The sequence below is a fragment of the Lepidochelys kempii genome, chromosome 17, assembly GCF_965140285.1.
Source record: "Lepidochelys kempii isolate rLepKem1 chromosome 17, rLepKem1.hap1, whole genome shotgun sequence".
Lineage (NCBI taxonomy): Eukaryota > Metazoa > Chordata > Testudines > Cheloniidae > Lepidochelys > Lepidochelys kempii.
Window position 1 is genome coordinate 2,933,861 of NC_136396.1, and position 24,510 is coordinate 2,958,370.

At 52.5% G+C, this 24,510-nt stretch overlaps 1 protein-coding gene across 1 annotated transcript; it reads right to left on the reverse strand.

The window, feature by feature from the left end:
- Positions 1-1,964: 1,964 nt before the first annotated feature.
- On the reverse strand, positions 1,965-23,232 carry TRARG1 (trafficking regulator of GLUT4 (SLC2A4) 1). Its single transcript, XM_073315168.2, has 3 exons — positions 22,315-23,232; positions 9,435-9,567; positions 1,965-8,670 (listed from the first exon to the last, which is right to left on the reverse strand). The coding sequence occupies exons 1-3, from the start codon at positions 22,708-22,710 to the stop codon at positions 8,651-8,653; spliced, it is 549 nt and encodes a 182-aa protein (XP_073171269.1). The 5' UTR covers positions 22,711-23,232; the 3' UTR covers positions 1,965-8,650.
- Between the last annotated feature and the right edge of the window lie 1,278 nt (positions 23,233-24,510).

Consider the following 24,510-nt stretch of genomic DNA (forward strand, 5'->3'; position numbering starts at 1 on the left):
TCTCCTCTTCAGGGCTGTCAAACCTGACCTCTGTGTTGCTTTGGGCTTCTTTACTCTTCCTTCAGCCAAGTAATGCAAAGGATGTTCTGCCTCCTTGGGGTATTCTTCTTTAATCTGTCATCTTGGCATTGAATATTCAAGTCGTGTTAATCTGTTCCTGTGTAAATGTGATGGAGAACAGGAGAGTGAGAGAGTGGCAGCTGTGTCCCCGGCGTCAGGTCATGCCGGGCACAAGGGAAAGAAAAAAAAAGTAGCAATGCTTTCACTCTGCAGAAGAGGTTAAAAAGGAAAAGGACCCCAGTTACTGGGAAGAAGGATGATCCCAGGGATAGGGTTAGGAATCGGGAACAATTAATTCTTCTCCTGCGCTGTGTGGAAGTATAACATTGTATAAGTATAACGTTGTATAAGGGGACATGCTGGATACATTGTATATGAGAGGGCATGCCAAAACATGTTACAAAGTATCTGAGGGAGCACATGTAGGGACAGTTAGCTTTTGAATGGAGAAGCAATTAAGATAGAGCCAGCATGTCTAAGAAGCAGGCATCAGAATGGAAGGTGTGAAGGGCAATTAGTTAAGTTAACTGGAAACTGTTAAAGGAGATTGTTAAGGGTGGCAGGTAATTGAAGATACGTGACTGGTCTCAGGGATCTCGAAGGGTGGTGACTAAAATCTTTTTCTTCTTTTGTCTGTAACTTCTCTGTAACTTGTTCTCCAAAAAACTGTATAAATTAAAAGACACAAGCCCCACTCGGGGGGCTCACTTCTAAATGTATTAGCAGAGCAGCTTTGCTAATAAAACAGAGTGGTCTGATAAATTGTGAGTCTGAGTCAAACTTTGACAGCTGCCACAGCAGGTCAGTTTCCCCATCTCTAAAGTGGGAATAAGGCTCTTACCATCCCCTGGGAAACGTTGTATAAATGTTAAGTAGTACTATCTATTGCAGGGTCCCGAGTTATTTAAAGCAACCACCCACCTGCTTCTGTTCAGTCTCTTCTCCCAGCTCGTTTAGGAACAGATGGTGTAACTTCTAGGGAGGTGTGGGCTACGTGGCCCAGCAGCTCCTTTCCAGCTACCAATGCTGCACGGTTTTGTTTTTCCTTTTGTTAAGCTGATCTCCCAGGTATTTAGACCAGTGCAGTCTCTGTGCTCACACTCCAAGCCCAGAGATGTGACATGGAACCCACAGCATGCTCTGCTAAAGCGATTGCCTGGGTTCAGGGCCAGCGCGTGCCCCCCAAAGCTTCTTTCTCCTCCTCTCTCTCTGCTGCGGAGAGCATCTCGCTGTGGGTTAGTCCATGGGACGTCTCAGTTCCCTGCCTGCCTTCCAAATGTATCTCCAGGGCAAGTTTCTTGACACCCACTCCCAACAGGAGAGATTTGTGTTAGTGAGTAAAAGCTACTTAAACCCCCCAACCCTCCTTGCATGCTGCCTCCTGCTAACGTTCTGCTATGGGGCACAGTGCAATGAATACCACTTCTTAATGTACCCTCTCCACGCACCTGGGAAGTGAGCATGTTCTTCCTACTTTCAGGACAAGCTGAAGGCCAGACTGGGAGAGACTGGCCCAAGGTCACACAGCCGAATGTCCACAAAGCAGAGGTAGGAATTAGACCACAGTTCCCTGTTTAACCACTAGCTATTGTGGCTTTCTGAGCTGCAGGCAGGAATGATTCTCTCTGCTCATGCACCCAAACAGAAGTACAGCATTACACAAGTGGCTAGATCTGTCAGACCTTCCACAGAAACACTGGGTGTTGCCTACTTCTACAGGCAGAATACTAGCCTGGTTGGACCCTTATGATTATTTCTTTCCTCCATCTGCCCTACCTCTCAGTTTTCCTCCCTGCAACGTCTTTATCACCAGGTACAAGGACTAAAGTCCAGGTTTGCAGCTTTCTTTCCATGTCGGTACCCGCTGGCTCTTTTCTCATTTAGACAGAACAAGCACGCTCACATTTGACCATGCATGTTACATTTTATTGTTTGTTCTCATGCCAAGAAATACGAAGGAAAGTATATAAGATACATCACGGCATCCTGCAGAAAAAGAAACATCACCAAAAAGGAGCTCCAAGCTGGAATTCCAGTTACATCAAGGCGATTTGTAAGGATCAGTCTGTAAACCTGTACAAAGCATGATCCAAACAGTTTGGCTTCAGAACAGGATGAACCTGGTAGTGTGACAATGGGGGATACATCCTGGGCTTCATTGTAAAGGCTCTGTTTTTTGTCTTCATGTAAAAAGCCCTGAAACAGAGGGTCCCTGCTCAGAAATGAGATCAGATTGGCATGGTGAACCGTGTTTTCCATTTCTCAAGTTCCTTGTCATGATTATTTATATAGATATTTGATTTTTCATTACCAGCTAATTAAAAATTATTTGAAGAAAAAACTTGCTACAGCTTTTTGAAAAGGTTTTTCTGCCTTGGCTTGAGGCCAAGCATTTGGCTAAACTTGGTTGTGTTTTTAACAAACAAATATATTTGTCAAAAATGGGCTTAAAGCAGGCTTGCTGATTTCAGTCATAACTATTGAGCCATGACTGGTTCCATAAAGCTGTAAGGACCAAACTTACGTAGATTAAGGCAAGGATGCCAAATATATGGCCCAAATGGAACCCACCTGTTTGTTTATGCAGGCAGCCTCACATACTCAGATTATTCAGAATCTAAGCTTTAATTTTCAGAAACAAGTAACTTTCTGGCCCTCCGGGCTCCACAGATAAACTCGGTTCACATTGGGAAGGGTACCTGATGCAACATCTGCCTGAGTGTGCGGACAGCCTGAAACCAATGACTCCAAGGTGTGAACTCCCCTGTGCCCTGTTAATCTCATTGGAGCATCAACTGTAAAGCCCAGCAATGACACTTCATTGTCAGCATGATGCATTCCGTTACTGGGCAGTTTAGCGGCTGGAACAGGAAAGTGGGAGTGAAGCTCATGGGACTCGGGAATTGCTGCAGGCATGGAAATGCAGAAGGAAGAACAGAGCAGACTTTCACAGGCAGGGAGGAGGAATGAAGCAGAGAGAGGATAGATGGGAAGAAATTAAAGCGCAGAGCAGAAAGAGCAATGGCCTAAAGGGGGGCAGATCACACACACACACACACCCCTGGAGTGACAGTGAATGAGACAATAAGGGGAATGTGGATAGTTCATCACATGAAGACTGATCTTCATGCAAACTTCCCAGTGTCGTCAGTGAGGAGCCTGCTGTGGATCTGAGGGTATAAAGTCCTGAATTCAGATGCCGGCCAACAGACCATAATTAAACGTGGAATCCAGTGCTCTCCTCGCCAGGTGTCTGACACTCCAGGACTAGGGCTGGACTCACTAACCCGGTCACTGGGGCTCTTCCATTTTCAACTCCTCACTTCACAGGACCAAATTTCACATCGGGAATTTTGTCTCTTTCTTCCTTTTGTTTGTGCTACAATCCATCCCGCCTCTCCTGCAGAATCTGTCCGTGAAACTGACAGTGAACGAGTAACTGTAACCAAGTTGCCTAGTACATGAGTTCTCAGCCCTTTTTAAGCAGCTGGTGAGGGGGCCTTACAGCACACTGACACAAAACCGAGAGCTTCTCTGCCCAGTTGTACTGGGCCTCACAGTGAGCTATTACCTTCCTCTTAGCATCCCTGGGACCAACAAGGGTTTCCGTGACATGCCTATAAGCTGGAGCACCAGGAGCAGAGATATGTAGATCCCCACCCCCTGCAGATATGTTGGTACTCTGACAGAAGCAGTTTAACTTCACACTTGTCAGTCACTCCCTGGGCCTGCACTCTCGAGTCCTCCCTGAATTCAAGTTTATACCCGTTCTTCCCTCCTTCCAGCCTCTCCAGACCTCTCCCATCCTACTGCCTCTTCCCAACAGCAGGTGAGACTGGATTTCCACGGCTCCATTCGTTTCTTCTGCCTCCACCCTCTGGGCTTCATGTGGATTCAAGCAATGACGTCTGGAGCAGGGAGCTTCTCTTAATGTAGGCTGGGTTTGAATTTTGCCTGCGAAATTAAAGACTGTACTGCAGGGCACAACTGACCAAACCCTGAGGATTTCGTAGCCCGGACACCTGTAACTGTGCCAGGTGTGTGCGCTGAGGCTGGGGCAGTAGCAAGTTAACAAAGAGCAGAGTCACAAGGGATGCACAGGTGGGTGTGCAGGGGGCAAATCTACCTAGTGTGTGATCCTCTTCCTCTGTTATATGAACTCAGTGGAACTAGTGAGTCAGTGGTGATTGGATGCAGAAAACAAGGTGGATTGTACTCAACCACTCTGGCGAACTAGATCATTCTTAAATCAGCAGCAATACATCTCAGCACGCCTGAGAATATTTTGTTTTTTTTCCCATTGTTGGTTTAAGTCCTCAAAGTATGTAGATCCTTGTAATTCCCTGCGGCCACACTTTGTGATGCAGATATTAAGGGAAGGAGGAAGGATACTTAGCAGTGTCTTGGGCATGACGCCATCATGCACTGTTGTGACATGAGTCAGGGCAGGAAAATAGTGAGAAATAGGGGTTGAAAAAGAGATTCTTCCTGAACAAATGCAAGCTAATATGTCGGGGGAGGGGGAAACTGCACCAAAACAAAAATCCGATGGGAGGAGGAAAATGGAAATGCTAAATGACCCATGAGTGACAGCAAACAGCAAAATGGATAGCAGCTTGCTATGAGAGAGTGTGGCCGAAAAGTCCATACAATTCTGGGCTGCAAATGCAGAAGCATCATGCTGCAGAGCGGGGAGGAGAATCCCTCACTAGAAAATACCAAGGAGCCTGCTTCTATGCTACTGCATACAGCTCCAGGGCCTCTGGTATAGGGATGAGCCAAGTGCTTCTCATTAAGTACAAACTCGTACTGAACCCCACTCAAACCTCTGTACCATGCGCGGGACTATTCTGGCTACACTGTTGGCAGGAAGGACAGGACCTTTCCCCAGAGAACCGCTCTCCTGACACTCCCAGCCCTTATCCAAGTGGAAATTTTGAACAGTTTTAGGTTCAACTATCATTACTCCTCAGCAACCGATAAATCCTGAAACTGGAAAGAATTCAGGAACTATTAAGGGGAAATTTCTGAGAAAAATATATTGATGTGTACACAGAGTATAGCTAAATGGTGACGAAGGATGGGGCATCACTGAGTAACAGCATTTGAAATCTGTAAATCCCAAGGTGGGAGAGGAGGCGTTTAGGGTAGGGCAACAAAGTATGTGAATGGAAATATTGAGCAAAGGAAGCCACTTAACCGCAACGTGGTGCATTAGTGTATTGGTGCTCTTCCCCGACTGCCATGCTTTCATGGATTGTGGCTACATGCTATGATTGTGATTGACTAGAGCACTGCTCTCGGGAGACTTTTGACTGGATCTAAGCACAAGACGAGAATGAGGGAGATGGCTTTTAAAGTGTGGAGTAGTGTAAAAAAATCTAATCCTGTGTCTAATTAGAAAGAAGAGTAAATCACTGAAGGAATGTGTCTTCATTTTTCTTTTTTATTATATTTAACAGTGAGACAGAAAGCTGTTGTCCTGACAGTTTGATGATGTAGGGTACGATAGAAAGCAAATCCCATTTGAATGCATGCAACAAATTATCACTGCAATTTTCTTTCTAAGGCAGCTCTTGCCTTCTCATGCATTCAGATGAATTCTGCTTTCTCTGTCCTAGTCCGCTTCGTCAGACAGGAATGTCTTCTGTAGAGGATCTTTAAAATGGCAGCTGCCCATGGGGGACCATTCATGGTTAAGGATCCACCTTCCCTTTTGAAAGTGCAGTGTGTGTAAAATCCATACCAAGAAAATATATATTGTTTTATATACTTAAATTGAGAGGGAGGATGGTCTTCTGGGGACTGGGAGACAGGATAACTAGTTTCTCTTCTTAGCTCTGTTACAGTCTGTCTCCTTTAGCAAGTCATTTAACTTTCCTATACCATAATTTTTCCATCTGTACAATAAGGATAGTGTTATACTTACCTACCTCACATGGGAGTCGAGGGTTAGTTAGTTAATTTTGCCAAGCACTTCACGCTCCTCGAGGGGAGGTGCTATATAATTATAAAGTAGCATGTAAATTCTTATTTAATAAATATTTGGTTGCAAGGGATTGTAACTCATTACTGCAGTTTTCCTTCAGTGTCACCTATTCCCATTCCAGAAGGCTCTTTTTGTTGTGATTTCTAAGCACTCCCAAAACGCAATTTGTCAGTTACAAGTGGGTTGGGCCAGGGAGCAAAGGACAGGAAGATGCCTGAAGAGGAAGCCGTGTCATTATGCAAGTCAGAAAGGAGATAATGAACCTGAAAGGCACGTTCTGTGAACTGTATGTGCTGATTATGGGGATCTGCATGGGAAATGAATACCACGTGCAGTCCTGTTAAGTGGCCAACCAGGGGTTTCTGATGAGTTGCTGGACAAAGTATCTGGCTGCCTGAGGCAGCTGGATGTCTCAGACACTGTGAGTTTACACCTCGTGCATCGGGCATTGCTCAGCAAGAAGCTATTCTGCATGAAATGTGAAAAGGGAAATCAAAACACACTTGAGTGCAATAAGCTACTGTCCCTCAGCTCCCTCCTTGCTTAAACTCACGGAGCTCTCCCTAAGCGCCAAACACTCAAAGTCAGATAACAAGAGGGATGTTGCAAAAGAGTTGGGCTGTGTTCTAGAAGTTGGTAGTTTCTAATCGAGTGCTGGAGACAGGAACTGAAGCCTGGAGATGCGGGAAAACATAGCACGGGAAAGCAGGGTAGTGTAGCAAAAAGTCAAATGGTTCTGCATCCTAAGAATTGCTTCTAGCCGGAGAAGCATGTTCCTAGTGTACCCAGGGAATTCTGTGTTACTGTCACCGAGCTTCTGAGCCAGCCTAGCAAAAGAAAACATATTAATGAGGAGCACAGAAATGGGTGGCAAGGGAATTCTCTCAGCTAACTGCCAGCGGGTTTGGTTCAGAGCTTCCCAAGAGACTCAAAATTGCTACTAGGGGTGTGAGGGAGGAGAAGTGTGTTACTCTGCTGAGGCTTGGGAATGCCAGCGTTCGCAGAGCAGTCAAGGGTGTGGCTGGGTACCGGCTTGTAAAATGTGGATGATGGAGTGGTCAAAGTGTGCCCAACTGCAGCTCTCGTATAACCCCCATTGGTGAGTTTGCAAACAGCACCAATCGGAGATCGGGGGGGTCAGCTGGCACAAAGCCATCAACAAAACCTGGATAAAACCTCAAGCGAGGAAGTGTCACACAGAATGTTGTGTACTAAAAGCAACAAAACCCAGCCCGGGCAGAGTCAGAGGTGATGAAGTATGTCATGAGGCCAGGGAACGGACTGTGAGGAAAATCCCAGGCTCTGAGCTGCTGGGAAAAGCTCAGCAGTGAAACACGTGTTGTGGAAGGTGATGGGAAGGCCATGGACAAAGATTTTGAACCCTGCCGAGCAGAAGTCTGTTATTTGTATATAACGCACTTAAAAACTGACCTTTCATGGAGCTGAGCCAAGCTGCGTGGATGGTTACAGCTGAAGAGGGGCTAAAACAGGCATTTGGGGGGATTGTCAAAGGGGAGCGAGGGTGCAATGAGAGACTCCCCGTGGGGCCTTTGAAATTTACCCCCAGGCCAGTAGGTGTCTTTGCAGTGACTGTGACGGGCTCTGGGTTGGGCCTTTGCTCCAGCCATGATGGACATGGTATAAATGCTCAAGTGGACAGAATCTGCTCTCCGGTCCTGGGCACCACTGCTGCCTCAGATTCCCGCCTGCACAAGCGTTACCTCACTGGGGTGCAGAGAGGTAGAAATGGATTGTTCCGAAGAGAAGAGACAGTTCCTACCATAAAAGTCCCAGCGTGGGGTTGGGGTGCGGGGGACTCTCCTGCTAAGCTGGCATTCCTCATGCAGCAGAATCCCTGCTCTCCCAGCTCTGAGATGCTTTGGAATGACGGAAGAGCTTTGTACAAACAGACATGGAGCAGGATGTTCCCAGAGGCATGCAAATGGTCGTTAGCTTTCCCCTCCCCCCAATCAAAAATACAAAATCCCCCCCACCAGATCCTCCACCTTTCGCTGTGGTTTTGGCCAGAGCTGCAGAAAGGTGCATGTGATGTCCCCCTGTAGTGGCGCTCTCCTTTCTCCCTCACTGAATTGATTTAATCTCCCGATGGCAGTTTGAGCTTTTTCATAGAGATGGAGAATTTGTCGATACAAAAAACAGGATTTGTCCCAAAATTGTAAAGAAGGTTCCTCAAAACGTCCTGTTCTCTCCTTTTTAAAAAAATTTAAATTTCAGGTTCTTTAAATAAACCTCATTCATGAAGTTCTCCTCTTGTCCCCTTTTTGTCATACTCTCCCTCCCACCCACCATCTTTGTTACTGATCAGGAGTGCGGTAGCGGATCTCCCTCCATTCCACCTCTCCTTGGGGTTCGAACCTCTTTCCCAGTCCTTGTCGAGCTGCTGTGTTATCCAGTCATTTTGTTTGGTATGAAATCATTTTCCAACAGGCTGTGAAATAAATGCATGCACTCCCTTGGACGACGCTCCAGAAGAGATGTTTCCTCCGGCCGCCCTTCTAAATTGTAACATGGTTGCTGCAAGGGTAAAATTAAAACCCTGGGAAGGAAAGACGTCTTCCTCTTCTTCCAGGTATTTTCGTGCTAATTGGTCTTCTGAAAAACTGTGAAATAAAGAGAGTCTTAGTACGGCCTCTACAAATTAAGTTACGTCCCCTCCCGCTCTTGTGTGGTTCCACTGAGGCCAGCTCGGTCCTTGGGGGAGTTGGAGTGTTGTGAGGTCAGCGCACCTGTGACCTAGCACAGCAGTGGTGTCAATGGTGCTGACTTTGTGGATTGGTTTGTTTGGAAGCACTTTGGGCTGGATCCCCAAGAATGCAGATTCATGTCTGAATCGCTGCACTTCTGCCTCATGTACATGCTTCCGTTCTTCTAAACCATTGGTCCCCATCTTTCCCAGACCATGCCCTCATGTTACAACCCCCCTAAAATTGTGGGCTCCCCCTCTCTGCAGGCACAAGAGAAGGTGTTTACAACCACTGAAACCTGGGTGCAGCCCACAGGTGGAGAAAGTAGGTTCTAAGCTGTTTGTTACAATGCATTCCTCCAATTTCCAGCACAGCTCCCAGGGGATTCTGGGGTTTTTCACAGGGCCACCGGTGCATTGTGGGATGGCTGTCCGAGCTATTTCAGCCTGTACTGTCCACAATGGCACAGAAACATTCAGGCTAGATTGGTATTTAGCCCTGCAGTCTCATCCTCGTGGTATTTCACACACGGACGTGTCCCTTGCATGTGAGCACACTGTGTTTTTCAGGTGTGCTGCTAGGGCCTAGCCGGTAGATTCTCTAGTGTGGGCCCAGGCGCGGAGGTGCCATGGTGCTCGTGCGCCAGCTGGCCAGTGGGGGAAGAGGGAAAGAGGCATTACCTGTGAAATTGAGCGAACAGTACAGCACAATGATGAGGAGTCCCAGGACAATGGAGACTATGCTGAGCAACCTGGCCATGCGCCCGAGTCGCCGAGCCCCATCCATGTCCCCCTGCTGTCCGCTGTTCCTTGACTGGCAGAAAGGAAGACACAAACAAGTGCTTGTCAGTGGTTGTGGTTCCAGCTCAGTGGCTGCTTTGTGTCTGTCATCAGCCTTAACCCATGCAAAAGGGGAGCTGCTCTGTTAGCAGCTGCGTCTAGACAACTGCATTAGGATCACCTGGTATGAGTGTCCTGACTTGCAATCCAAGTTTGTCAGCAGTCTTCAGTAGCTTCTGAAGCTGAACTGCCCTGAAAAGTCCTGGCTGGCATGTGTGTTCTGCTCCTCTGTACAGGACGGAAGTTAGACCAGAGCAAGGGAGGTGTGTAATTGTCTAGGTGTGTGTCTAACAAATACAGCCCATAGGGGCTATGAGGCTTAACATGACCACAGCCAGCGGAGATTCTGCTTTGATTCAAAGGGAAGGGTCCTGTGTTTTTAGGAGCTTCAATCCCCAATGTGATTCGCTTAGACAACTCTGGGACAGTGGGGCCGTTGCACTTAGGGGCCACCTCTAAGGGAATCACAGTCACCACCCTCCAGAAATTTACATAACTGAAAACACACACCTGGGTTTAACCCCACCCCCACTTCCTGCTGCTGAGAGAGGAGCAGCAGACTGCAGTCTCCATAGCCGTGCACTGTCTCTGCCGCCTACACTGCAGCTGTGCAATGTGGGCCAAAGTGGGAAATTTTTGTAATATTTTGGATGCCTCTGTGTGCCTCAGTTTCCCCTTGTATGTTGCATTGCTAACCAGTGGGTGCGAAAGAATGAAGAGTGCGCTTGGGGCAGCGCAGGAGACGTGGCAAGGGTGTCACCTAGCTAGCAGGGTGGACCAAACAGGTCATTAAAAGACAGGCCGGGGTTGACTCCTATCAGTGGAAAGTCCATGAAGACAGTGAAAACCTCAGTGGCCAGAACACTAACACCTAGCCCCCAATAAGCCAGAGGCAGGAGGTTTCCCCTCCCCTTGGCAGGGGAGCTGAGCAGAGGCCATCTTGAGAAGTAAGGACTGAGAGGTGACAGGAAGGGGATAATGGTTGACTTTGGGGAGAGGCCCAGCCGCTCTCACCTTGGCCTGAGAAAGGGGCCAGAGAGAGCCTGGAATGGAGGCCAGAGCAGGTTGACTTGCGGGTTGCTCTGGCTTGGCCAGATGGACTATGTCTTAACCTTTATTTCTCTGTGCTAACTGAAGGACGTCCGACACTGTGTCCCAGCTGCCTAAGAAACCTAGCTGTGTTCTCACAAGGCTCCTCAGTGTCACTGGAAATCCTTGTGGGGGCACACCGGTCCCTGCAGAGCGTACACACCTCTCACTAGCAGCCTACTTCAGTTAGACTTCCTGGGCAGAGCTCCCGGTGTAAAGCAGGAGGGCAGGAGCTCAGAGGCTCAGTCTCCGGGGCTGGAGGCCCACCCTGAAGGAAGAGTGGGACCCCTTGGTGAGGACGGTCTGCCACACAGACGCAAGATTATGTGTTACTGGTGCTGCCTGCATGTGAACAGTGAATGGGCTTTAACTTAATGCTCGGGAACTGCTGGGTTTCATCTTGCTTTAGAGCAGTGGTTTTCAGCCTGTGGTCTGTGGAGACCTGGGATGCCAGAGCCTATCTAAGATTTCCAAAGGGGGTTGCACCTCTATTTGAAATGTTGTAGATGTCTGCAAATGAAAAAGGGTTGGAAACCACTGCTTTGGAGTATGCTCCAGCACTCTGCCTCTCTGCTGGACTCTACATCTCTGTGCTGACCTTCCCGGGCCACGCAGCAGCTGTGCGCTGCATGAACTCTGCCTGCAGTGATGGTTGCTCCTGTGCTGGCAGCGGGAGGGAGGGAATGGCCACCCCAGCTTCTCCACTCTGCTGCTTGATTGATTTCTGAATGCGGTCTGCTAGAGGGCGGCCCCTGCCTTGTAACTAAACCTGCTGGTTCCCAGGGTACAGCAGGGGTGGGGGGAGTCACGGGGAGGTGCCTGGAAACTCCTCTATAGGGATCATTCATAAAGGCTGCACAGAGATTGAATGGGGGCTGCCTCGTCCCACCCCAGCTTTGTCCCACTACCGGCCTGCCGTAGCAACTTAATGGGAGCCTGGAGGGTACAGCTAGTTTGTATAAGTAGAGCAGGTTGCAGCAGCTCCCGTCTTTAGGGGGAGCGGCAGCTCGGAGATGACAGGCCCCAGCACTGTCTGAAGCTGGCAGAGAGCTGGGGGGTGGACGTTATATGGTTCCTGTGGAGCTGCCTCTCCCGAGTCTGGTCCCCCCTGCCCGGCAGCAGAGCGGCCGTGGCCCTGGCTGGCTTTCCCGGGGGCTCCTCTAGCACATGCGTACGGGAGAGGGATGACCCCCGGCAGCCACAGAAGCTGCTCTGCTCGCGCACAGAACAGCTGCAGCCTGGGTAGCGGCAGGGCAGGCGTCCCTCGTGTCCTGCCCCTGCTGAGGCTCCGGGAGGAGTGACGTCACTGGGGGGCTGAACGGGAGGGCTGCCTGCCCCGCTAAAACTCCAGGTCCCCCTCCAGAGCTTGAGGAGCAGCGACTACAAGGGAACAGCTGTCAGCTGGGTCCCTGCCTGGAATTGACCCCAGAGCTAGTGGGGAAAGGCTCCATACTGGATAGCAATGCACGGACAGTGGCGAGCAATGTCTCGGTAAAGCCGGACACCCTGCAGCTCCCACGGTACTCTGGCTAGCGCCATGGGGTCTCCTTCATGGCTGCTTAACCACCACGTTGTGCTCTGCAAAGCTGCTGATCAGAGAACTCCACCTCTGCTAACTGCGCTCTGAGGCCTGAGTGCCAAGCAAAGGACCAGCCAGACCACATGTAACCCACAGTACAATTAGATGCAGCTTTAGCCTTCAGAAACAGTGACCGATTAAGCAATTTCCTTGTTATCTTCCCCTTGTAATCAGCAATAATCTGATTTCCAAGGAAAAACACGAGGGCCAAAATTGGGTCATCCCCGATGAGGGAACCAGGTTACTGCTGCTTGAAAGAGAGCGCAAGGGCCAAGTTCCTGCTTCTCGGCTGCAGGGCCTGGGCATGCTAGGCAAGGAACAGAGGCTTGGCATTTAGCAGAGGGCCAGGCACTTGGACAGCAAAGATGTCACTACAATCAGGCTACTCACGGAGCCTCAGCATGAATGACGAGTGCAGTGGCGAGCCAGGAGGGCACCTCCAGGGCCAAGGAAGATGTTGGCTGCTCAGTAGAAAGCCCTGTTTTCAGTATGTACCCCATCTTTCCCCAAAGCAAACCAATCCCCTGAAACCCTACCTTGTGCCTCTTGTTTCTGGGAAATATTGAGAAAAAATCAGATAAGGAATTTCAGAGCCTGGTGTTTAGAAAAGTCCCCCTTGTTGGGAGGTGTGGGAGGCCTGGGGACGTGTTAAAGGGGTGCAGAGGCCTTTTGTGAAATTCTGGCCCTACTGACAGTAAGGTGAGTTCTGCCAGGGCGGCCAGGCTCTCGCAGGCTTTTACCAACAGTACAAAAGTTAAACATTTGGGATTTTCTAGCTGTAAAATATAAGCATTTCCATTATCCACGGCACCCGATGGTGGAACATGGAGGAATCGCAGTCCAGTGGTTAGGGCGCTGGCCTAGGACTTTGGAGACGTCTGCTCTGCCATAGACACCTGCGTGACCTGGGGCAAGTCGTGTCGGGGGCGTGTAGAGCACAGACCCTGCCCGCCCAGCTGGCCCGGGTAGAAACAGCAGAGTAGGTGGCAAGGCACAGCTTAGGCAGATAGAACACAAACCCACCCGAATCCTAGATGGCTCTCTGCATGCCCAAGCACAGCCTCCTCCCCCAGCATGGCTCTTTTTAGTAGTGTCGTGTCCTGCTGCTGGAGCCATTCCCCCCTGCCAGCGCCTACACACCACCGCATGGAATGCAGCCCGCCGCTCACTGTGACGTGTAGCTACACACACGCAACAGGCTGCCGCAAGTGTAGCCAAGGCCGAGTCAGCCTGTGCTCACTTCCCCGTCTATAACGGGGGGATACCAGCAGTGCCCCGCCTCACACGAGGGGTGTGACAATAAACCCATTAGACCGGGAAGCGCTTTGAGGTCTGCCGATAAGAGCTAGGGTTTTTACTATTATTATATTCTATGCAACTGTAACTGGCTGCACATGCGCCCCTCCCACGAACATGCTAGGATCTTCAGGAGGAGAGCCCTGATTTAGGGCATCTCAGAAGATCTGTCAGAGTGGGGCTCCCCTCCTACAGACCCTGTGCACCAGCCTGATTTATGTTTTTGTACTCATTTAAAAAGGAGATGGGGGAATTCTAGACAAAAACGTAAAAGAGGTAAGATTGAAAGCATGAGTTTCAATAGAGTCCAAAGATCACACTTTCCTTCCAACTTCTGCTCCTTTAAAAAAACCAGACAAACCCCCCCTTGTGAAAATGTCCAGCAATGAACCATTAAGAGGTCCAGCAAGTCCCCCACTGCCATATAACCCAGCATCACGCGTGATCATCCCACCTAACCCTAACCATTCACCCTTAAAGTTTGCAAAAATCTATGCAAAAATCAAACTAACAAATGACTAGACGATCCAAGCCCATTTCCTATCCAAGGTTCTGTTGCCAATATACGGTGTCGCTAAACACCACTAATGGTTACTTCATTAGTCGCTACAAAAACAACAAAGGTGGTGACCAAAGATATGTGACTTGTTACACAATAGATTTAAAACAGTTAAAATACAACTTGCAAGGTCTGCACAGACCTACATCACCATATAAGCACCCCATTTCATAACCCAAATCAATCAGTCATTCCAATTCCAGTCAGACAAATATTCTTCTGCTCCAGCAGCCCAGCACACTTGAGGAGAATGTACGGAACTCCGACATAACCTAACGCAGCCTGGATCCTTTTCCTTTCAGAAGCCGGATTGCACATGGAATAGAGGATATCTAAAATCAACAGTATGCATCCAACAGCCTATTTGCATTACTGAACAGAAGGTGGCAAAATTAAATCAGGTGGGATGACAGTGTGCGATGGATTATAGGGCAGTAGCGGGACTGGCTGAATCCCTTAACTGTTCGTTAACAGATTTTTAACATTTGGGATTTTTAAAGGCACAGATTTTTGTAACAAATGTGTAATTTGGGGGGGAAGATGTATGTTGGACTCCAGAGAAACACGCTTGCATTGGTCTATACGTTCCCTAACAAAACACAAACAAGGAGTGAAGTCCATCACTACAGCTTCTGGATCCTTTTTCTCTAAGCTCCTCTTGAAAAGTTATGAAAAATACACAAGCATTCACATGGAATGTTCTGTGAGCATTTATCGCTGTCCATATATTACTCATTGGGATGGAAGGGTTTGATTGTAACTGATAAATGTCAGTAATCGTGGATTTCACTTTCCACGTAAAAACATGAGTAATTTGTGTCTGTTAATCAATGTTTGCAGAGAGGAAGTTTGTTAAAATGTAAGAACCTCTTGAGGACTAATCAGAGTGCGTGGGAGTAGCTGTAGCTGGCAGTTTAGTGTTAAAAACTAACCACTGTGAAATGATGAATGACTGTGTCGGAATGCACTGTGAATCTTGACTTTATGTTGACTAAATAATTAGCATGTGACTCTTTTTGAAACATGCTAGTGGGAACATTTTAGGAGATAAAACCAGCAACATCATCAATGGAATCCTTCCAAGTTGTTCTCTAACGATAACACTTATTACAGTTACAAAGTGCTGCGCATTAATTGCACTGAGCCTCACTATATTCCCTCTGTAGTTCCAGTTGGCTGGGGCATTCGTCTTCATTTCTCTGACCCTGCTACTTGAGTGGTGCTGTGCGCTGTTAAACAGCCTCTGTGCACACCTCTGCCCAGAGGGAGCGGCATGTTAGAGCTAAGGGGAAGAGATTTCCTGCATGTGTGTTTGCCAGAAGCTGGGAATGGGTGACGGGATGGATCACTGGATGATTCCCTGTTCTGTTCATTCCCTCTGGGGCACCTGGCATTGGCCACTGTTGGAAGACAGGATACTGGGCTAGATGGACTCTTGGTCTGACCCAGTCTGGTCATTCTTATGTTCTTATGTGTAGTGTGCGAAGAGATCTGGGCCCTGGAGATGCTCTCTAGACATAGAATAGTGCCTTAAAGTGGAAAAAAGCAGCCCAGTCCTGACCATCCCTGGGGTTTTACCAGTGAGCACTGTGTAACGTCAGGGGCTGTTTGGTTGCATCCTGTTGCGAGGGGCTGAATGAGGCAACAAGAACAGAGAGCATTTGCTCTTTCCAATGCAGCCTCTCCCAGGATTGGGCCCTGAATGCCTTCCCTTGTTTGGAGAAACTTACGGTTGGTTTGCACCATAGGAGCAGCAGGAGAGGGGGTAAGAGAGAGCCCGGAGTGTTCCTTGGGGCATCTCTCTGTGTGTCTAGCAGACTAAGTGCTTCCAGTTGTAGCCTGGGCTCTGATGCACACAGGCTCTTCCGTTTTGGACGACTGAGCTGTCGCAAAGATTCTCTCCTTTCCTCTCTCTGTCTCTTGGTCCGTGCTCATTCATGCATGTTCCCAGTAGAAGGGGTGGCGGGGTGGGAGGGGAGTTCATTGCACTGGCAATTGGCAGCGAGGCTGGTCCCCAACGGTTCCATCTCCATTTGTGTGTGTTAGCTCTGCTCTCTGAAATGGGAGGGCTGAAAGGAACTGAAACCGATTAACGCAGGCTCAGATCAGCATCACCAAAGCCAGTCCTCAGCTTTGTCAAACAGGGAGACTGAAAAAGATGCACTCAGGTGTCTATGCAGCCAGGCCAGAAGTGACTCATTCCATGAGATCACTCTGGGAGAGGAAGGGGGAGATGGGCAGATGATGTTTCTGCTGACCACAGGACCTGCTGGACCTGAGTGCAGCATTTGAAAGGTGATTTATGAGCCTAACTCCAAAGGCATTTCAATGCTTTCTTCTCTGTTTGCTGCTCAGTGCTAGGAAGAGGCCTTGTGCGAAAAAGCACTGACTTCACGGAAAATATAAGAGTGCAAGCCCCCACAACAACTGGAGAAAAGTGATCGGGCTGTAAGCATGTCCGCCAGCTGCCGCTATGGCTGCAAGCAGTCTGGAGCATGCCCCCAAGGGGAGCTGGTCCCAAGTGCCTAAAGCCTCTGGAGAGCCTGGTTCTTGCCATATCTCCAGCTACTCATGGGGGAATTCTGAGCCATTTCACATACGCAGAATTTATGTCCCCCGCAGATTTCTTTGCTTCCCTGCAGAAAAACAACTTTCTGATAAGGAAGCAAAGGGAAGCTGCAAGAGCAGCCCTGCACCACTCCTTAGCAGAGCAGGTTCATTGTTTCAGGCACCCAGAGCAGCCAGCAGAGAGGTAAATCACTGCAGGGCTGGGGACACCCCAGCTAGTGGCTCTAATCCTGAGCTGGGATTGGCTGCTAGTCCCGGCTGGGCTGGAGGCAAAAGAAGATGGGACGACTTCTTCCCCTATAAGGAGTGGCTGGAGCTGTGACAGACCCACCCCCAGAAACCTCCCCCAGCTGCAGGAAGCTCAGCATCCTACCCTGCTTCTTGCCCCCATTGCTCCTCTGCTGTGTTGGGGGGGAAGGGGACACTGTATGGGGAGCTGCTCCCCCATCCACCCAACCCCTGTGCATCCGAATCTCCCATACTCAGACACCACTGCCAAGCCTCACCCTGTACACCCAGAACCCCTCCTAGCCCTCCATACCCAAACCCCACCCCATTGAATCTCAACCTCTGCATCTGGAGCCCCCTGCACCCAGACCCCCTGCCTCCGGACCCCCACCCCTGCACCCAGACCACCCCGCACTGAGCTCTCTGCACTCAAACCCCCACCCTGATGACCCCCCCCGCACCACCGAGCCCTCACATCCAAACCTCCATGCCAATGACCCCCCACCCCACCAAGCCCCACAGCCCCAGACCCCCCTGCTGAGACCCCCACACCCAGACTCCTCCGCTGAGCCCCAACCACCTTCACCTGGAAAGCCCTGCAGTGTCCAATTGCCCCTGCACCTGGAACCCCCCCAACGAGCCCCTGTGCATCCAGATCCCCCCACACCTAGACCCCCTGCTGAGCTGCCTGCCCCCAGATTGTCCGACACAGAATCCTTGCACCCCACACCTGATCTCCCCCACACTGAGCCCCTCCACACTTGGACCTGCCTGGTTGAGCCTGCCCACCCACACCTGGCGCAGGCGGGCAGGGCCCCAGGGAGTTTCTGGGGCAGGCCCAGGCCTTGGTGCTGTGTCAGGTCGGGTGCAGCCTCACCGCTGAGTCTGTGTCCCCGGGGTGGGGAAGCTGCAGGGTGATCTCCCACCTTCGTGCAGCCAGTGGCCTGTGCTCCCCACAGCCATGCTGGAGCCTCTGCATTTAGTTATTGACAAATAAAACATGCAGAATTTTAAAATATTGTGCGCAGAATTTTTAGGTGCAGAACGGCCTCAGGAGTATCTCTAGCCCTGCTGGACATGTGCTCAGCCAAGTTTTATGTGCTTGATCAAGCAAACGTCTGGGTGTTCACACCTCGCTGGCCACAGCGAGCCAATTCATCCCTCACGAAAGCCAGTGAAACTTCCATTGAAGCCACCGGGAACTGTGCCTGCTTGTACCAGGGCTATACTGAACGTGAGCTCTCCATGCTGAGCAGTCTTCTCCTCCCTCAGGACTGAACCAGATCTGGGCACTTCACTACGTGATGCTGGGTGCAGCGCCATCCACCGTGCTCCCTCTGGCTGGGACAACGCTCCTCAGCAGACGAGGAGTGTTTGGCTGTGATATGTTCCTGCGTCCCTTGCACGTACCAAGGTACATACGCCCCATTGCACTTATGTCTAGGGATGGGCAACTTCCTAACTTTCCTCTTCGGTTCCTCCCCCACTCCAACGGGGCGGGTGTTTGACATCAGAGCCCCATCACCGCCGCATAGAACTGCTGAGGAACCCAGAAGGAAGAGTGTGGAGCTACTTTACACAAGGCTCAGCCGGCGGAGGGATACCTGGGAGTTAAGTGGCTCATGGCTGAGTGTGTGGAGCAAGACTCCACTATCCCACAGAGCCAAATGAGGTGAGTCCATCTTCACCCACATCCTGGCTAAGCAGGCTCTCCACTGCGCATCTGACGCCAGCTGGCTTCTGCAAAGAGCCCGCTTCCTCTTCCAGACGGAGGCCTGTCTCTGCGGAAGGCTTGTCTCTAGTGCCTGACACCACGTCCCTCTGTACATCTTGATCGGCTTCTGGGGAACCGCTGACTGCACGTTCCCCGCGGTGCGTTTCTGTGCAGTAAGCAGCGTGCTGGAGCTCTGGGGCTGCTGCCTTCCCTGAGCTGATTTTTCAAAGGGGAGATTTGCCCGTATTGCACAATTAAAAGGATAAAAGGGGCCCATGGGTGGTTCTTTCCTCCAGACTAATTGGGGCGGTGCGAATTGGAACCCAAGGTGTGCGTGTTGAGTGTGCAGGGAGGGGCGGGAGAATTGTTAGCTATGCTCTGCCCTGTTCTCACACTGGCTAATTCTGCCTTGGAATGTGGGAATTGCGTCAGTCTCCGTGAAGAGCTCCAGATGTCATCAGCTCCTTGCAAATACCCGAGCCCAGAAACTGGCCCGGGAAGCCGTAGAAAGGGACTGATGAAGTCCCACTTTCTATTTTGGGGGGTAAGTTTGGCTGTTTGTGGATCAGGAGGAAATAGGCTCTTTTCAGTTTTAGGGATTGTTGTTATTTACCAGTAAAATCCCTAAACTGACCTTGTTGGAGGCAATCTGGACTAGTGCTTAGTGTAAGAGATCAGGCATAAAGCCTCCTGGGTTCTAGTCCCAGCTCTGCCAAAGTCACTGGGTATCACTTTCTCTCTGGGTCAGGGGGATAATGTACTTCCCTACTTCAGAGGGTGTGTAGATGAGGATTAATGAGTTGCTGATTCAGAAGCTCTGCGGGTGCTGAGTATTCAGGGGAGAAGATACTGACTTAACTCCCTGGGCAGCATGGTGCTTCAAGAGTTAATGTTTCAAAGAGCCTTTTAGAGCTTCAACTGAAAGATGCACTGGAAGAACAAAGTAGGCATTCAACAGAATGTGCTCCCGGCCCGCCTCTGGTCCGTAGGCCAGGCTCCATGCTGCTTGGCAGCGTTCTCCTGGGGAAAGCCACGTGGGAGGAGTTGAAAAAAAAAATAAAGGAAGGAAAACAATGGGCCACTTTTATTCTATAGTTATTTGAACAAAAGGCTCCTGTTTAATCTCTCAGCACTTGAACAGAAACTGCTGGAGCTCTGATTCTGCTCTGGTAACTCGGCCACACAGCAGCTAACAAACAGATGGGAGGAAAGACCAGGTGTGAGAATTATTATTGTTGTTACTATACTATTAGACCTATTAAATAACAACTCTGCTGGTGGTAGCCAGACCCCTGAAGGCACACCCCCCCTGCCCTGCGAAGCAGATGGGGTAGAAGGGGTCATGAACACGACAGTAAAAGGCTGTGGGCATCATGTCTTCCCAGTGCTTCCTTACTGGTGTCGGCGTTAGTTGGAACTGGTTGGTGGAGGGGGATCAGGCATCGTCCGTAAGTCAATATTTTCCAGAAAGGCTTTGGTTTGGGATGGGCTTCTTTTAGTGGAGAAATGTCGCCGTAGCCGCAAAGCCGACGCTGTGGGGCGGAATGACTTGTGGATTTTCAGTGGTCTTCTCTGAACATGCAGGCTGTAAGCCCAGAGCATTGGCCTGACATGGCTAGTTGGTGGGAACACAGCACAAATCCGTTGAAACAAACTGATCTCAAGCCTGCCTGAGCCAAATCTAGACCCTCGATGTAGGACAAACAGCCCCTGGGTCCCCTGTCGGTGAGCACAACAGCTGGCCCTGTGGTTTTTGTCCTGACTGTAACTGAATCCTTGCCCCTGCCCTTCCAGCGCTAGTTCACTGCCCCTCGTGGGTGGAAAGCATAACCAGTCTCAGCAGCACTGTCCCCAAGGCCCACCTGGAATGGACGCGGGTCATGCTCTGCCACCTTTCTGTGTCACCTAGGGTGAGGAATGAACGGACCCTGCTCCCAGGGGCTCATCAAGCCACCACTATATCCTGTCAGCCTTTTTTTTTTTATTCTTCTTTTAAAAGAACTTGCTTTTTCTAACTCCTCCAGCTGCAGAGGAAGCTGGTATGGAACTCTCCCCGGCTGTTTTCAGATGCTGAGTGAACTAGCAAAGCTGATTTGAAAGGGGTCCTGGCTTGCTCTTCATCCCACAGGCCCTACCTCAAATCACTGTCCCATTCTCTGCCCTCCCACTGCTGCTCCTCTGTGGGAGCCTGGGCCTGCCTGGATTCTCTTACCCTTCTCTGCTTTCCGCACAGCCAGCGTGCTTCGGCAGGGCTCTAGCCTGGGCTCCAGGATGGTTTAGCCCTGGGGAGGTTTGTGTGTCCCTGAGTCCCTTGCATTTCTCCCCCGCAAATACACACACACACACCCTGCCCCTTCCCGGAGGCACCCCCAGCTCCGGGGGAACAAACTGGTCTGAACTGGGCAGGATACAAAGGATTCCAGGTTCCCTTCGGGTCTGTAGCTGGGGAACCCTGGCTGAGGGACATCCCCAGCCAGGGCACCCCCAGTCAGCCTGCCCCAGGTGGGGCCCTCAGCCTGCCCAGCCCTGCCCAGGGCACCCCAGCCCAGCCGCACGTGGGGGGAGCGGTTGTGGGAAGGGGCCGACCTCCTTCCAGGGGGTGCTGTGACCCCCCCTTCAGACAGCGACGGGTTCCCTTCTGCCGCCTGCCCCCTCCCCAGCCCCAGAGCGTCCATCCCTGGGGTCCAGAGAGAGGCTTGTCCCGCTCCGAGCTCTGGGGCCGGGCCCGCTGGCGGCCCCGTGGGGCTCCGCCTCCCCCGCTAGCCAAGTTCCTTAGAGCCTCCCCGGGCTGAACAACCCCCAGCCGCAGCGCTGCCGGCCTCTGCCCCCGGCACTGCCCAGCGGGACGCAGCTAGCCGCGTGTGGCGCATCCGCAGGCGGGGTGGCCGGGGAGGCACCGCGGGAGCCGCCCGGGAGGGGCCGGGCGCGGGGTCCTGCTGGTTTTGCCGAGTGCCGGGGAGGGAAGCGCCCCGAGGCCGGGCAGTGCCGGGGGGCCGCCGGGGCTCCCCTCTCCGAGGCGCGCAGGGGAAGTGCCCGGTCCCAGGGCGCGGCAGCCAGCGCATCGCCCCAGCGGCTTGTCCAGCCCGGGCTGCTGGGCGCAGCGCGCTCGGTTGGAAGGGAAGAGCGGGGCGCGGAGTTTAGAAGCGTCCCCTCAAACTTGTGGGGCGGGGGGGCAGAGATGGTGGCCGGCGCCCCAGGACCCCGGAGAGGAGTGCGTGGGGGGTGTCTGGGCGCCCCAGGATCCCGGAGAGGCGGGGGGGGGTCTGGGCGCCCCAGGACCCCGGAGAGGAGTGTGTGCAGGGGGTTGTCTGGGCGCCCCAGGACCCCGGAGAGGCAGGGGGGGTCTGGGCGCCCCAGGACCCCGGAGAGGAGGGGGGATCTGGGCGCCCCAGGACCCCGGAGAGGAGAGGGGGGTCTGGGCGCCCCAGGACCCCGGAGAGGAGTGTGTGCAGGGGGTATCTGGGCGCCCCAGGACCCCGGAGAGGAGGGGGGATCTGGGCGCCCCAGGACCCCGGAGAGGAGTGTGTGGGGGGGTGTCTGGGCGCCCCAGGACCCTGAAGAGGAGAGGGGGGTCTGGGCGCCCCAGGACCCCGGAGAGGAGGGGGGTTGTCTGGGCGCCCCAGGACCCCGGAGAGGAGAGGGGGGTCTGGGCGCCCCAGGACCCCCCGGGCGGGCGTTCAGCACTTACCATGATGGAAAAGACCAAGGCCACGATGTTGATGGGCCAGACGGGGCAGAAGCAGGAGAAGATGGCCAGCACCAGATAATCCAGCGGCCGGCCCTGCTCCTGGGCACTGGTGGTGGCGGTGGAGGATGCCCGCCCCAGGCTGATCCGGGAGGGCGAGTGCGGGGCCGCCTCCAGGTGCCCGGCGGACACAGCCTTGTAGGGCAGGCTGTGGCCGTTCTGCTCCGTCTCCAGCGACTTGTCGCTGGCCAGGGTCCCCGAGAAGGACTTGGAGCCCCGGACCCCCTTCTCGCCCTTGCCCTCGCTGGCGAAGAGCAGCTGCTCCGTCTCCTGGCAGCCCGCGGGCAGGGCCGGGCCCCCCAGCGCCTTCTCGAACTGCGCCTCGCTCTTGCTGGCCATGGCTCGCGGCTCGCTCCTGCGCCCGGCTAGATCGCCATGCCCGGCGGGCGGGGCGGGCAAGGCAGCGGGCAGCTGCCCCGCGGGGCGCTCGGGCTGCGGAGGCTGGGCAAAGCGCTGTAGCCCGGCCAGCCGGAGGGGTCCCCCTGCTCCGCCCCAGGCAGGGCTGCTGCTCTCGGTCGCTGTCCTGCGGGGGAGCCTCCTTCCTGGAGCGCTCGGGTGTGAGATCCCCTCCTGGCCCTGCCCTCCCACCACAGCTTGGCCCCTTTCTGCGAGGGCGGCTCCCGCTGGGGTGGGGCCAGCTGTGCCCCTGCCCACATCGCCAGGGGGGACCGCGTTGGAAATCGGCCTGAGCCAGAGAGTGGCAGCCCCCGGGCAATTGAGTTTTGCCAGCCTCTGGGGTGGTCCCCTAAGGGGGGCGTCACTGGATCCTAGTGATGGAGCTGCCCTCGTTGTTTGCAGCGTGGTAGCTGCGCGGGGCGCAGGATGTGAGAGAGACGGGGGGGCAGCTAACAGTCTTTATTGGCCCAACTTCTGCTGGTGAGAGAGAAGCTTTCCAGCGACACCCAGTGCTGCAGAAGAGCTGGGGGGGGGGGCTCCAAAGCTGATCCCTCTCACCAGCAGAAGCTGGGCCAGTGAAAGCTGACACAGTTAGGCTGGGCCCCAGGGAGGCTGCCATGTATGTCTAGGGTGTGAAGGAGCAGGGTGTGTGTCACCCAGTGTGGGGGAGTCCGGGGCCTGCACCCCTCTTCCTGGGATTCACAGAAGGTTTATTGGACAACAGGAACACAGTCCAAAACAGAGCTTGTGGGTACCACCAGGACCCCTCAGTTCTGGGGGAGCAGGGAGCTTAGACCCCAGCCCTGGAGTTCCCTGCGTTCCTCCACCCAGCTCCAAACTGAAACTAAACCTTCCCCCCCCCACCCCAGCAGGCTCCCTCCTGCAGCCTCTGTCCACATTCCTGGGCAGAGGTGTTCCCTCCCCCTCCCCCTCCTGGCTCAGGTGACAGGCTCTCAGGTCTCCCATCCCCAGGGAAACGCCCCCGCCACATTCCCAGGTCAACACTCCCCCCGCCCTGCTGCGTCACAGTGTGTATTTGGCAGGCAGATACATGTACCTTACATCCCCGTGATGCCCACGGGAGTCTTGGTTATGCACGCAGGAGCGTGGTGGAGAAGGTGGATGCTAAAGGAGGGGAAGGGCTCCACCAGCCACTTCCTCAGCTGGAGGGTTGCACCCACTAACATGTGCAGAGCTGCTGGTGGGCTTGGGGCACCGCCTGAGCCCTCCCCATTGGCCAGGAGCTCTCTTTCCACAGGGATCACTGGTGTCCAGCCAGTTCCCTCTCCTGTCGGTGGGCACAGCAAACAGTAGCTGTGCCAGCGGGTGCCAAGTGAGCCCATCAGTTTGTCTTTGCATGCTGCTGTTGATTTATGCTGAGATGCTGAGCTTGGAGGGCTGTTGACTGAACTGTGTCAGGATTAACATAACGGATGGGTTTCCCGTTAGCTGAGCAGCTTTGAACATGAAGGAAACGCTGCTGGAGCCAGCCTATTGTCCAGTGCAATTTGTACTTTATTAAACACCTCCTCGAGCAGAAGCATTGGGGCAGATGCTGTGGGACGCAGGGGGGCAGGTTCAGAAACCCTTCCCACTAAAATAGGCTTTAGAAGCTTCAGATGGCAGCCAGGAAGCATCACTCTGCAGGGCGGGCAGCTGGCATGTGGCAGGGCACCAGGAAGCACCATGCCTCCGTGGCATGTACTAGTGTTCCCTTGAAAAAAGGCTCAAAGATGCTGGACA

Excerpts from the sequence above, each read along its gene's own strand:
- TRARG1 (XM_073315168.2), bottom strand. The coding sequence starts at position 22,710 with ATGGCCAGCAAGAGCGAGGCGCAGTTCGAGAAGGCGCTGGGGGGCCCG. Across the intron at positions 9,568-22,314 it reads CCTTGGTCTTTTCCATCATG|TCAAGGAACAGCGGACAGCA; the intron begins GTAAGTGCTGAA and ends CCTTTCTGCCAG. Across the intron at positions 8,671-9,434 it reads CTGTTCGCTCAATTTCACAG|TTTTTCAGAAGACCAATTAG; the intron begins GTAATGCCTCTT and ends TTTATTTCACAG.